Here is a 12,642-nt window from a genome sequence, read left to right as displayed (position 1 = left end):
GACATGCTTCCAAGGTTATTTCTATTTTATCTATTTTTTGTTTCATCGTAGCCATTTCTTTCTTTAGATTTTCATTTTCTCTTATTATTTCTTTCATTTGCAATTTGTATTCATTATTTTCCTTCCTAATTTCTTTTAGTTCCTCAATCATATTACCCATTGTATTTTTTATATCTTCCAGGTCCTTGTTTTTCTTTTTGTTATCGCTTGCTAATTGTCTCATTAGTTCCATCATTTCGTTCTGGCTGCTGGTTTCATTCGTTGATGGTTTCGACCTGTCTGGTGTTCGGTTCACTTTTCTACTCCTGCTAAATATATCTGGCTCCTCTTTGCTTTTTCTTTTACCGTCCTCATTAATGCTATCATTACCATCCGCCATCTTTCTTCCTATTCAAATTATTAAAGTAGGTATGTATTTATAAACACAAATATTAAATCAAATTAAAACCTACTTGATTAAATCAAATTAATTAAATTTTTTACTTTAATTACAAATTATTTATATATTATTCAATTTTTTACTTTAATTATAAAACTATTTAAATACCATTTAATATCTTATTTATTTATTTATATCAACAATTAATGTTCACTTGAATAAATTAGATTTATCAACAATGTCTTCTTCTTATCTTCAATATCTTCTTATTCTTCGATATCTTCTTATTCTTCAATATCTTCTTATTCTTCAATATCTTCTTGTTTTCGTTCAGAAAGCCAACTCTGTATTTTTCGATAGATAGATACCGAAGTACCTTAATTATAATTAAATCAATTTATTAGTAATTACCACTGCTGAAAGCAGCTTCGGCTAGTCCACCCATAGGACCTTGACTTCTTATCAGTGCCAAAAAACTTGACTATGACTGTAATTATTTTATTTCAATATTCTTTTTAAATTTACACTGTAAATTTCTTAACTCACTTATTTACACTTTGCAAATAATTTGGTGATTTTTCTGCTCGCAAAGCTTCCGTATTTGAAGTTTTTTTTGCGGAGCGGATTTAAATCGACCTCACTGTCTCTTTACCAGGACCGGACCACCAAAAATTATAATTAAATAACTAATAATTTTAATTAAACGCTAAAATACCCTTTATTTAATAACTATTTAACCTATATAATAACTAAAAAACTCTATTTAATAACTAAGAACTCTATTTAATAACTAAAAACAACTATGTATAAACATTAACAGCCCTTTAATCAACCAATAACCTCAAATTAGGTGACAGTTCCTTTTGGTCGCCGTGTGACATGCGAAATTGGTTAATCAGCGTTTCGGAAACTCAAAACACTTATGATCGGCTGTTAACTAACGATTAATCGTTGGTTAAATCATATGATCGACTGTTATTGAACTCCAGTTTAACTGGTGTTATTGAAACTCAAAATGCATTTGATCAACGATTAACCATCGATTACATAATTTTTGAGATGATCATCCTTTCGGAAACCGGCTGTTAGCTGTTTAAATCATCTATTTACGAGCAAACACCCCCTTATTCGAGTCCTTTAAACCCACCCTAATTAAAGACTAAGGGATCTTACGGAATTTAGTTTACACAGTTTTATAACTCGTCAAAAATCCTACAAAGTAATTTTTGAAAAAACTTTTTATCGCCAAAAATGAAGGAGCTATGTTTATAAAACAATTTTTTTTTTCTAAAATTTCGGATAGTACGCTTATAGTCTAAGAGCTGGGAGCGGATTTTGTGCGTGATAAGTAATATGGAAAAACTATACGGGGATATGTTGAATTAGTTGTGTATATGTCTTTCACCAACGGCCGGAAACCAGAGTTTGGGCCGAGGGTAGTTATAAGGGGTCAAATTCGCGGTTTTTTTTATTTTTTTTTTGTGACGCTCATGATCGAGACAGTGCACCAAAATTTGGGAATAAGTAGGTCATGACGTACCTAAGTAAAGTCTCTAGGGGCGCAACGCTGCGTAGCCGACAAAGGGGTGGGGGTAGGGGTGAATATATAAAATATAAGGGGTTTTTTGCGACGTTTGTGATTGAGATAGTGCACAACAATTTGGGTATAAGTAGACCATGACATAAATAAGTAAAATCCCCAGAGCCGGAAACCAGAGTGGTGGAGGAAGGTAGTAATAAGGGGTCAAAGTCCCGTCTTTATTTTTTTTTGTGACGCTCATGATCCACATAGTGCACCAAAATTTGGGAATAAGTAGGTCATGACGTAACTAAGTAAAATCTGCAGGAGTGGAACGCTGCGTGGCCGACAAAGGGGTGGGACAGGAGTGAATTTAAAAAAATGTAAGGTGTTTCTTGCGACGTTCGTGATTGAGATAGTGGACCAAAATTTGGAAATAAGTAGACTATGACATAACTAAGTAATATTCCCAGAGGTGGAAACTTGAGTGGCGGACGAGGGTAGTTATAAGGGGTCAAATCGCGGTTTTTAATATTTCTTTGTGGCGCTCATGATGGAGATAGTGCACCAAAATTTGGGAGTAAGTAGGTCATGAGGTAACTAAGTAAAATCTCCAGTGGCGGAACGCTGCTTGGGGTACAAAGAGGTGGTAGGCAGTGATGAGTATAAAAATATATTGGGGTTTTTTGCCGTTCGTGAAGGAGGTAGTGCACCAAAATTTGGGAATAAGTAGATCATAACATTACTGAGTAAAATCTCCAGGGGCGGAACGCTGCGTGGGGAACAAATGTTGTGCCGGGTCACAAAATAAATAATACACACTGCGATTTTGACCCCTTAAAACTACCCACATTCCCAACTCTGGTTTCCGGCTCTGAGGATTTTACTTTGTTATGTCATGGTCTACTTATTCCCAAATTTTGGTGCACTCTCTCAATCACGAACATCGCAAAAAACCCCTTATATTTTTTGTATTCACCCCTGCCCCACCCCTTTGTCGGCCACGCAGCGTGGCACCCCTGGAGATTTTACTTAGTTGCGTCATGACCTACTTATTCCCAAATTTTGGTGCACTATCTCGATCATGAGCGTCACAAAAAAAATAATAAAAACGGCGACTTTGACCCTTATAACTAGCATCGTCCCCCACTGTGGTTTCCGGCTCTGGGGATTTTAATTAGTAATGTCATGGTCTACTTATTCCCAAATTTTGGTCCACTATCTCAATCACTAACGTAGCAAAAAACCCTTTATATTTTTTATATTCACCCCTACCCTTCCTCCCCTTTGTCGGCCATGCAGCGTGCCACCCCTGGAGATTTTACTTAGTTACGTCTTGACCCACTTATTCCCAAATTTTGGTGCACTGTCTCGGTCATGAGCGTCACAAAAAAAATAATAAAAACCGCGACTTTGACCCCTTAAAACTACCCTCGGCCACCACTCTGGTTTCCGGCCGTTGGTGAAAGTCATGTACACAACTAATTCAACATATCCCCGTATAGTTTTTCCATATTACTTATCACGCATAAAATCCGCTTCTATCTCTCCGACGATTATGGATAATTTTCAATGTATGTATAATAAATACCACATAACCGGTTCGTATACTGGAAGATGTATAAAAAACTATTTGTATTTGTATTAATTTGTACATATTTGTAAATTTGTATTTTTGTTTTAATAAATGTTTTTGTAATTCTTTAATTCTACTTGTTTTTCCGTATTGACCTATTAAAATATCTACTTATAAAAAGTGTAATGTTATCAGCGGTGGTTTTTAAGGGTTGAAATGTTATGATATTATATCCTAAAGTATAAAACATTCATTATTTAACCAATCAAAACCAAATTTTACCCATATTAAAGTTTACAATATTTTTATATATTTTTGACAATAAGGGTTAGTATACACCCCTAAAAATTATCAACGCCCTTAAGCATGATAACAATATGAAGTACAGGGTGAGATGATCCTAATCCCAAATTTTTATGTAAATCGATGCAAGCCGAAATTATTCTTATAGGATAATTAAATTTTTTATATATAGCTCCAACAAGGGTGGTTTTAAGGGTTGAAATATTATGATAGTATATCTTAAAGCATAAAACACTCATTATGTAACTAATAAGAACTAAACGTTGACAATATTAAAGTTTTAAATGATATTTTATAATTTTTTACAATTAGGGGTAGCTTTCACCCTTAAAAAAATCAAAAGCGTAAAACTGCTCAATATAGAAAATGAACTAGAGGGTGTAATGAGCCTAATCCCAATTTTTTGTACAAATCGATGCTGGACGAAAAAATTGCGAGGTTTTGCCATTTTTTCAGCTTCATTTCCTCGACTACAACAAATAACTTTAAACTATAAAACCTAATATACGCAAGGGTATAATCAATTATTTTTTTTTATTTACAATTTGCTTCAACCACAAAGGGTTATTAGCATTGAACAGTATTGATATTTCACAGCAGTGTTAATATTAAATTTGGTTTATGAGTCCTATAATACTTGAGTCTGCGTAACTTGGAATAATAAGGGAAATTTTTATAATATCAATTTTACGAAAAAAACTCATTCCTTATAAAGTGCTCTGTATAGTCTAAAACCTAAGATGCAATCATCAGATATCAAATTTTGTCAACAGTATACGAGGTATGTCAAAAAATATGAATTTCGCTCAAGAGCAAACTACCTTTATATTTCAAAATATCAAAAAATTTTATTATGAAAAGTTAATTTTAATTAAAAACCATATTCAAATATGCAATAATAGCCTTCCACTTGAAAAAAAAATTCTGAAATTTTCCTAAATTACCGATTCCGAACATCATTTTTATTTATTAGACATGTAATAACTCTTTTATTAATAATTTTAGGAAAAAAGTTATTCTTCATAAAAATCTGTGCACGGTCTAAACCTCAAGATGAAACCATCAGTTATCCAAGTTTGTTAATTTTATACGAGGTGTGTCAAATAATATGAATTTAAAAAGAATTTAGAAAGAATTCTTTCTAAATTCATATTATTTGACACACCTCGTATAAAATTAACAAACTTGGATAACTGATGGTTGCATCTTGAGGTTTAGACATTGCACAGATTTTTATGAAGAATAACTTTTTGTCCTAAAATTATTAATAAAAGAGTTATTACATGTCTACTAAATAAAAATGATGTTCGGAATCGGTAATTTAGGAAAATTTCAGAAAATTTTTTTTTAAGTAGAAGGCTGTTATTGCCTATTTGAATATGGTTTTTAATTACAAATAACTTTTTGTAATAAAATTTTTTGATATGTGGAAATATAAAGGTAGTTTGCTCTTGAGCGAAATTCATATTTTTTGACATACCTCGTATACTGTTGACATAATTTGATATCTGATGATTGCATCTTAGGTTTTAGCCTATGCAGAGCACTTTATAAAGAATGAGTTTTTTTCGTAAAATTGATATTAAAAAAGTTTCCCATATGGTTCCAAGTTACGCAGGCACCCTGTATAATACGTAAAAAATTGAGAGTCTTAGATGAATTATTTTCACTTAAACAATCTTTAACTGTATTTAGTAACTGGTGTTGTTGTCATTCTTGAACGTAGAGGGGGCAGTTTCTTATTTATGTTGCAATGTTAGTTCACTATTACACACATAACACATCGGTGGAGCTTCCTTCTTTAACCCTAGAAAGACCAAGGAGGGTTAAAAAGTATCCACAACATTGCATTACATCCTATTTTCTAAATACCTTTGTTCCTAAAAATCTCAAATAATTAGTAGTTGTCGGCGTTCTACTGTCCTATTAAATACCATAATTAGCATTTCTATATTTTAATTTATTTCCTCATACTTTTGTAAAAACTTGAAAGTGAACTATAAAAGGCACCCTTGAATACGTTCAACACCATCCCAAAATGGAAAGGGACGGTACCATTCATGTTGCAAATTAGCAAAATCTAAAAGAAAAAAGACCAATAAGTGGGCAAAAACAACCACAGTTTGTTTAAAATGCAAGTATGTATGCGGTAAGCACATCAAGAAGTCAAATGTTTCGGTATTCGATGATTATGCTAATTCTACTGAAGCCGAAGGCTCCGAAGACTCCGAGTAAATATAAATTCTTATAAAAAGACTAAGTTTTCACTCTAATGGAATATAAAACAACATAATGCTATTCTACATCCCACCAGAATGAAAACAATGGGAACCTTCTCTCGTTACACCTCCGAGGCTTCTACAATTTGCAAGCCATACCGAAATTGAAAATGGTTATTCATTTTTTATAAATTCTTATCTTTTAATTGTTCCAATAACGTCTAGGAATAATTTTTCTATTTGTAAAAGTGTTATTTTAAATTGGTTTAAACAAAGAAGCACGTTTTAAATTAATTTATGTGTGGACATTTATTGACCCGCCTTGGTCCTTGCTGTTTCTGATAAAAGGTTGGTCCTGTAAGGGTTAATATAAAGTCGTGGGTGATCTTCGTATGACCAAGTCGCAATCTGGACATGATCACTTGGTATCTTCTGTTAGTAGGATATTTCGACGGCAATACACTTGGTTTAATTGGTCTTAATGTAGAGTTTGATTTGTTCTGCCATTTTGTCATGATTTTGTTCTTATAATATTGCTTTAGATCAGTATGAACACAAGTAGTTAACAAATTCTCACTTGAACTTTTTGCTAATATGTCAGCTTTATCATTTCCACTTATCTCACAATGTGAAAATACCCAGAGGAACTGAACTAATCTTTGATTTTGTTGGCATATCAAGAGTTCCGCCTGTATTAAAAACAGGATGGGATGGTTGGGGTATACTTGCTTTAAGGCTGTTAATGCACTAATACTCCGGTCAACTTACGCATCCGGGGCTACAAAAATTACCATCAAGCTGAAAAGTGGCAGGATTGTTCAAAATACCATCATAAATGAAATCTAAAAAGTCCTCATAAATCCGACCCGTGCTAAACATTTTACGCGGGGTCAAAGGTCACCAAATATGGTTTTTAGCGATTTTCAGCAAAACGGTAAGTTTTATCGTAAAATTAGTTCTAACAAAAAATGTAGACTAGATAATTATCTATAAAAAATGCCTTATTACTTTTTTTCCTAAGAGCCACTCCTAAGAGTTTTTGAGATATAACGATTCAAAAAGTGGTAATCGTCATAATATGCGCACACGTTTCCACACCACCTTTGAGGTAGTGTACTTAGCGCGTTTTTTAACGTGGTTTCCCCAGTAGGTCTATTTCACGGATCTGTTATGATTCTGTTAAAAGCTGTTTAATAATTGATATTGGCAAGGGTTAAAAATGATAAAAGTTATATAAAGCGGTATAAATTAAAAAAAAAAAAGGGAAATTTATCAAACTGGTTCATAATTTTCTAATACTTCTGCTTCCCTTGCTCTTCTTCTCATTGTTCTTCTTCCTCTTCTTCATCTTCTAGTTCTTCTTCTTCTTGTTCTTCTTCTTCTTGTTCATCCTAGGTGCAAGTAAATTATCCCAATCATGACACATCGCATGGCTCCTCGATAGAATCAAATGAATCCTCAATTGTTGGTGATTCAACATTGGAGCACGACCGGTTTTGACAATTAGTGTATGCTACCGAACAAAAGAGTCCAACTTTTTTGCAACCACATTTAGCGCTACATCCCTTTTTACAGTTGTAAAAAATTGTGTTCAGGAGTTTTTCCGGCGCAGGGGGGAGTAAAGTTTGAATTGGTTCTAATGAACTGTCGACTAATTTCCATCCCCAGTCTTTTGGATCTAGCTGATAACTAAGCCACACTTGAACTTGGTAATATACCCGAAAAAGATGTTGATGAGCAGCCGTTGAGGTTGGAGGAAGACAAGATAACTGCACTTGTTTTTTGTTTCGAGTACTTTTAAAAAAACATGCATATCGAAACTTATCTAAGCACGTAGTTTTCTTAGCCGCTCCATACATAGAGAGAAGAAAGCTAATTCCGTTGGAAATAACTTCTTGTGGAGTTGAATTAGTTTTTTTTTAAACTTCAGCACATTCAAGTAAATCTTGTTTTTCAAACATTTTAAAAACAGTAATTTTACCCCTCCTGAAAAATGGTACGTGGGTCCAGTGTACGTGGGTTCGATCCCTGCCAAAGACAAACCATTTTAATTTTCAATAATGACACGAGCCGTCTCACCGTGCCTCGGAGAGTACGTTAAGCCGTCGGTCCCCCTGGGCTAGTGTACATCGACACTAGTTACTTGAAACAGGGTTAAAGATGTAATTGGCGCTGGAACTATCCGAAAGGATCTCCCCGGCAAAAATGCCATACGATATTATTATATATCCTGAAAAATGCAGATGTCGTATCACAGCCAGTTATTGCGTGTAAAAATAGTATTTGATTTTGACATTTTGCAAAAGTAGATAAACTTTTCGATGAATATATTTCCGATTGGTGTTGAGCTTTTCCAGGTTTTAAAAAAAGATAGTTTTTTCGATTGGAGTTCTACCAGTGAGTAATACGAGCAATTCTACATCTTCATCTACAACAATAGTTGTATTTGTTAAATTGAATTGCTCTATGGATGTTTCAATTATCATTACGTCAGCATCATTATTAGCTTGTTTTACCTATATATTTTCAGCAATAAACTTATCTTTCAGCATTGAAATGAACCGAGATTTGTTGTGAGTATTTGCAAGAAATTTCTGTTGAGTGGTAGATACTGTCATAGATTGATCAAATAAAATATTCTAGTTCTACGACGTTGTTCTGTAGCTTTAATATTTCTCGTAAAATTATTATAGCCATCAAATACGACAGTAACTCTGGGACCAAAATGACGCCGTACATACTGAACGTATTTATCTAAGATAACGTTGAATGTTTCTTCGCTATCCCACAAAATGCGATGTAATAGATATCCTCCATCAATGATGTATGTCGCTTTTATGTTGTTAATATTAATATTAACCTTCTGAAAACAATCGTAAATGGCAGACTTTTGTGTTTTACGCATTCCAATGTCGTCAAACAATGAAGCGTATACCCATGATAAAGGGTATGAAGCCAATTCATAGCCAAAATATTCTTCAATTTCATCTTGAAATGCCGCAGTAATACTCATTCGTTGAAACAATAATACAGAGACATTGTTCAAACCCTTCTGAGAAAAGAATAGGTAGGGTGATTAGATTAGCAGACGAACGTGTTTATTCCGACAAAACCAATATTTATAAATTGAACTAAGGCGCATAAATAAAAAGAATTTATTATAAGTTAATACTTTGTCATATGAATTTACTATTTTTGTTGGGATAAAGCCGTAAAATTCAAATAATTCTTATTATTTTCGTGTTAAATTCACTTTGTAAAGATTTTTTTGTTGGCAATGTAATATAATACAGCTTATATATTGCATCCCTCGGTAGACCGCAAGCTGTATAGTAGAAACATTATCATATTTATAATCTTATATTATTATGTGTAATATAAGTTAAGTTGACCGATAGAATATTGTGTTTACTTGTATTACAGCTTCAGTGATGTATATACCTGCTGGTGTACTAATACATATATTATGACGATTAGAAGTCTTTCAACTCTTTGAATCGTTGTATCTCAAAAACAGTGACTCTTAGGAAAAAATCTACTAAGATATTTTTTATAGAAAATTATCTAACCTACATTTTTTGTTAGAACTAATTTTACAATAAAACTTACCGTTTCGCTGAAAATCGCTAAAAACTATATTTGGTGAACTTTGACCCCGCGTAAATTTTTTAGCACGAGTCGGATTTATGAGGACTTTTTAGATTTCATTTATGATGATATTTTGAACAATCCTGCCAATTTTCAGCTTGATGGTAATTATTGTAGCCTCACTCCTATTTTTGAGTCTAACTAGACCGGTCTATAAGTGAATCGCAGCTGGAATGTATTATAGGAAGGTATATTTCTCATGTGATGGTGGTGTTCTAGGGCGGAGAGGCTAAGTACTTATCGGACGATCCATTAGAAGGTAGTTACTTTATTCGGGATACACAAGTAGTATACTTAATATCCAAAAATAAAAATTATTCCAGGTTACGCAGCATTCGTCTACCAAGTATTGTGTTTATTTTGTAATGTATTTCCAATTTACATACTTAATGCTCTTTTTTTAGAATATCGCAACCAGTTTTAATTTCAACATTGGTCTTGTATTTTGCACCCAAAGAACAAGAAGTAGTAAGACAAAACATTTATATATGTGCGACGTTGTTAGTTATATCATCGCTTTTACAAGTATTGTGTATTCATCACAATATGCTGTTAGTGTTAACGATAGGAATGAAAATAAGAATAGCTGTATGTGCTCTAATTTATAGAAAGGCGTTAAAGTTGACGAAAAATGCTCTTGGAGATACAACAATAGGTAATAGCAATATTGAATGTATTTTTTGGTATTAGATTTAAGACCTATTTAACTATTTAGCCAACCAATTTGTTGCATAAGTAAAACAGTTACCTATTATACTTACTTTAAAATAGCTGACAATTTCCTGTTTCGATCATCTTCTTCTTGCAGTACCGTCTCCTATCGGAGGTTGGCTACCATCACAGAAATCCTAACTTTGTTGGCTGCAGCTCTGAACAACTATATTGAACTGCACCCATACCACTCCCTTAAATTTCGCAACCAGGAAATCCTACTACGTCCCACATTTCTCTTTCCCGAGATTTTTCCTTTTATTATGAGTCTTAGCAGAGAGTACTTTTTTCCTCTCATTATGTGGCCTAGATATTCCAGTTTTTTCGTTTGTATGGTTTTTATGACTTCGCATTCCTTCGCCATCTTCAGCAAAACATCTTGATTTGTTACTCTTTCTGTCCATGGTGTTTTCCACATTCTCCTGTAACACTACATCTCGCATGCCTAAATGTTTTTAATGTTTACCTTTTTCAGTGTCCAAGCTTCCATGCCGTACAGCAGAATGGAGAAAACATATCACCTTAACATTGTCGTTCTTAAGTTTATATTTATGTCCCGGCTGCATAGGAATTTTTTCATTTTGACAAACGATTCTCTGGCTATCTCTATTCGCCTCTTGATTTCTCTTGTCTGGTCATTAGTATCAGTGAAGCAAACCCCTAAATATTTGTAGAACGTACATAACTCTTTCAACTGGCTGATTATTTATGGTTAAATTCGCATTGGTGTACCTATAGCTTCTTTGTTACCATCATGAATTTAGTTTTTTTGATGTTCAGTTTTAGACCATACTTAATAGTATGAGTGTTTATGTTTTATATCAAAAACTGTAAATTTGCTAGGTTATCTGTTAATATTAGCGTGTCATCAGCGTATCGTATATTGTTAATTAACTCTCAGTTTATGTTCATAGCAATGTTTTGCTCTACGAGCGCTTCCTGAGATATTGTATTGCTATATATATTGAATAGTAGTGGAGAAAGCACACAACCCTGACGCACACCTTGACGAATCTCAATTCCTTCGGTTAACTCATTATCAACCTTAATTTTTGCTGTTTCTCCCCAGTAAAACCTGGATATGATGTTAATATCGAGACTGTCGATGTTTTTGCTTCTTAGGATTTCATACAGCTTTTGGTGTCTGACTTTATCCAAGGCCTTCTCAAAATCTATGAAACCTACGTAGAGGTCTACTACGCTAGAGATTTCGTTCATATGCCTACTCAATTTCGTAACCTTTCCATAGATGACACTGTTGGTAACTATACAAAAAGGATTGAACCTGGACACATGCTTCACGCTCAGGTGGCATTTCTATCTACTTTTTTTTTCAACAAACAATACAGGCTAATATTCCACAGCACATCGTCCTTTTTGGAAGATGATTACAAAAGTCTTAAAAATGGTCTTAACTGCTTTGTTTGAGGCAGTCTACTACTTTCTGAAAAAATTTAGAGTGCAGATTGGACGCGTTTCTGCGTCTCGCGTCATTAACATATTTACGTTGTCGGACTAACGAAACTCGGCTGTAGATTTTTCGGACAAGAGATCGATAATCTTTAATAGCTAAATATAAGTACTTTAAATTCAAAATTAAGAGTTTTGTGATAACAAAATCGTAGAGTCACCCGCAAGATGTCACACTAACGCAGTAGTTTTGTTATTAAAGAACTCTAAATTTGTCAATTTACAGTACTTCTGTTTAATTAATAAAGATTGTAGAGACTTGTGCGACAAATTTACAGCCGCGTTTCGTCAATTTAACAACGTAATACACTGACCGGCACAAAAAACGGCCACCCCACAAAATGGGTAATTTTTGATGTCTTGAATATCATAAAGCTGTTGTCCGATTTAAGTATTTTTTTTAATATTTTATAACCTTATCTTTTGACAATATTACTGTAATAAAATTGTTGCTAGATAGGTTAATTATCATTGTATACCGGGTGTACCAATAAAACTGTGTTTTATTCACAAAGTTCACCACACCCTGTGGAATATTCTAGCATTTATAAAATATTGAAATCAAAACCAAACTATAGCCTCTGGTTTTCTTAACATTTTGTTTTTTATTCATTCGCTTATGTTGAATAATAAAAAAGTTAGGTACTTTAACAACTAGCCATGCTCTTCACTAATAAAGGTTGTTTCTAAATAAGTGCGACAAATTTTAAGGAATAATTCTGCATAAAAAATATTGACTGTTAGCTTATAAACATATGCCCGCAAATGCTTCGTTTCCGATATACGGGATGTTGAATTTTTTCTTACAAACTAACGA

At 33.5% G+C, this 12,642-nt stretch overlaps 1 protein-coding gene across 1 annotated transcript in view; it reads left to right on the top strand.

The window, feature by feature from the left end:
* The window catches only part of LOC114345942 (ATP-binding cassette subfamily C member 4-like), a 116,395-nt gene that overhangs the window by 37,347 nt on the left and 66,406 nt on the right, over positions 1-12,642 (top strand). The window contains exon 4 of the mRNA XM_050649859.1: positions 10,049-10,299. Coding sequence (XP_050505816.1) covers positions 10,049-10,299 — 251 coding nt within the window. The remainder of the gene's footprint in view (positions 1-10,048; positions 10,300-12,642) is intronic.

The sequence above is a fragment of the Diabrotica virgifera genome, chromosome 4 (assembly GCF_917563875.1).
Source record: "Diabrotica virgifera virgifera chromosome 4, PGI_DIABVI_V3a".
Taxonomy (NCBI): Eukaryota; Metazoa; Arthropoda; class Insecta; order Coleoptera; family Chrysomelidae; genus Diabrotica; species Diabrotica virgifera.
Note: the sequence above shows the minus strand (reverse complement) of the source record. Positions and strands in the feature narration are given on the sequence as shown.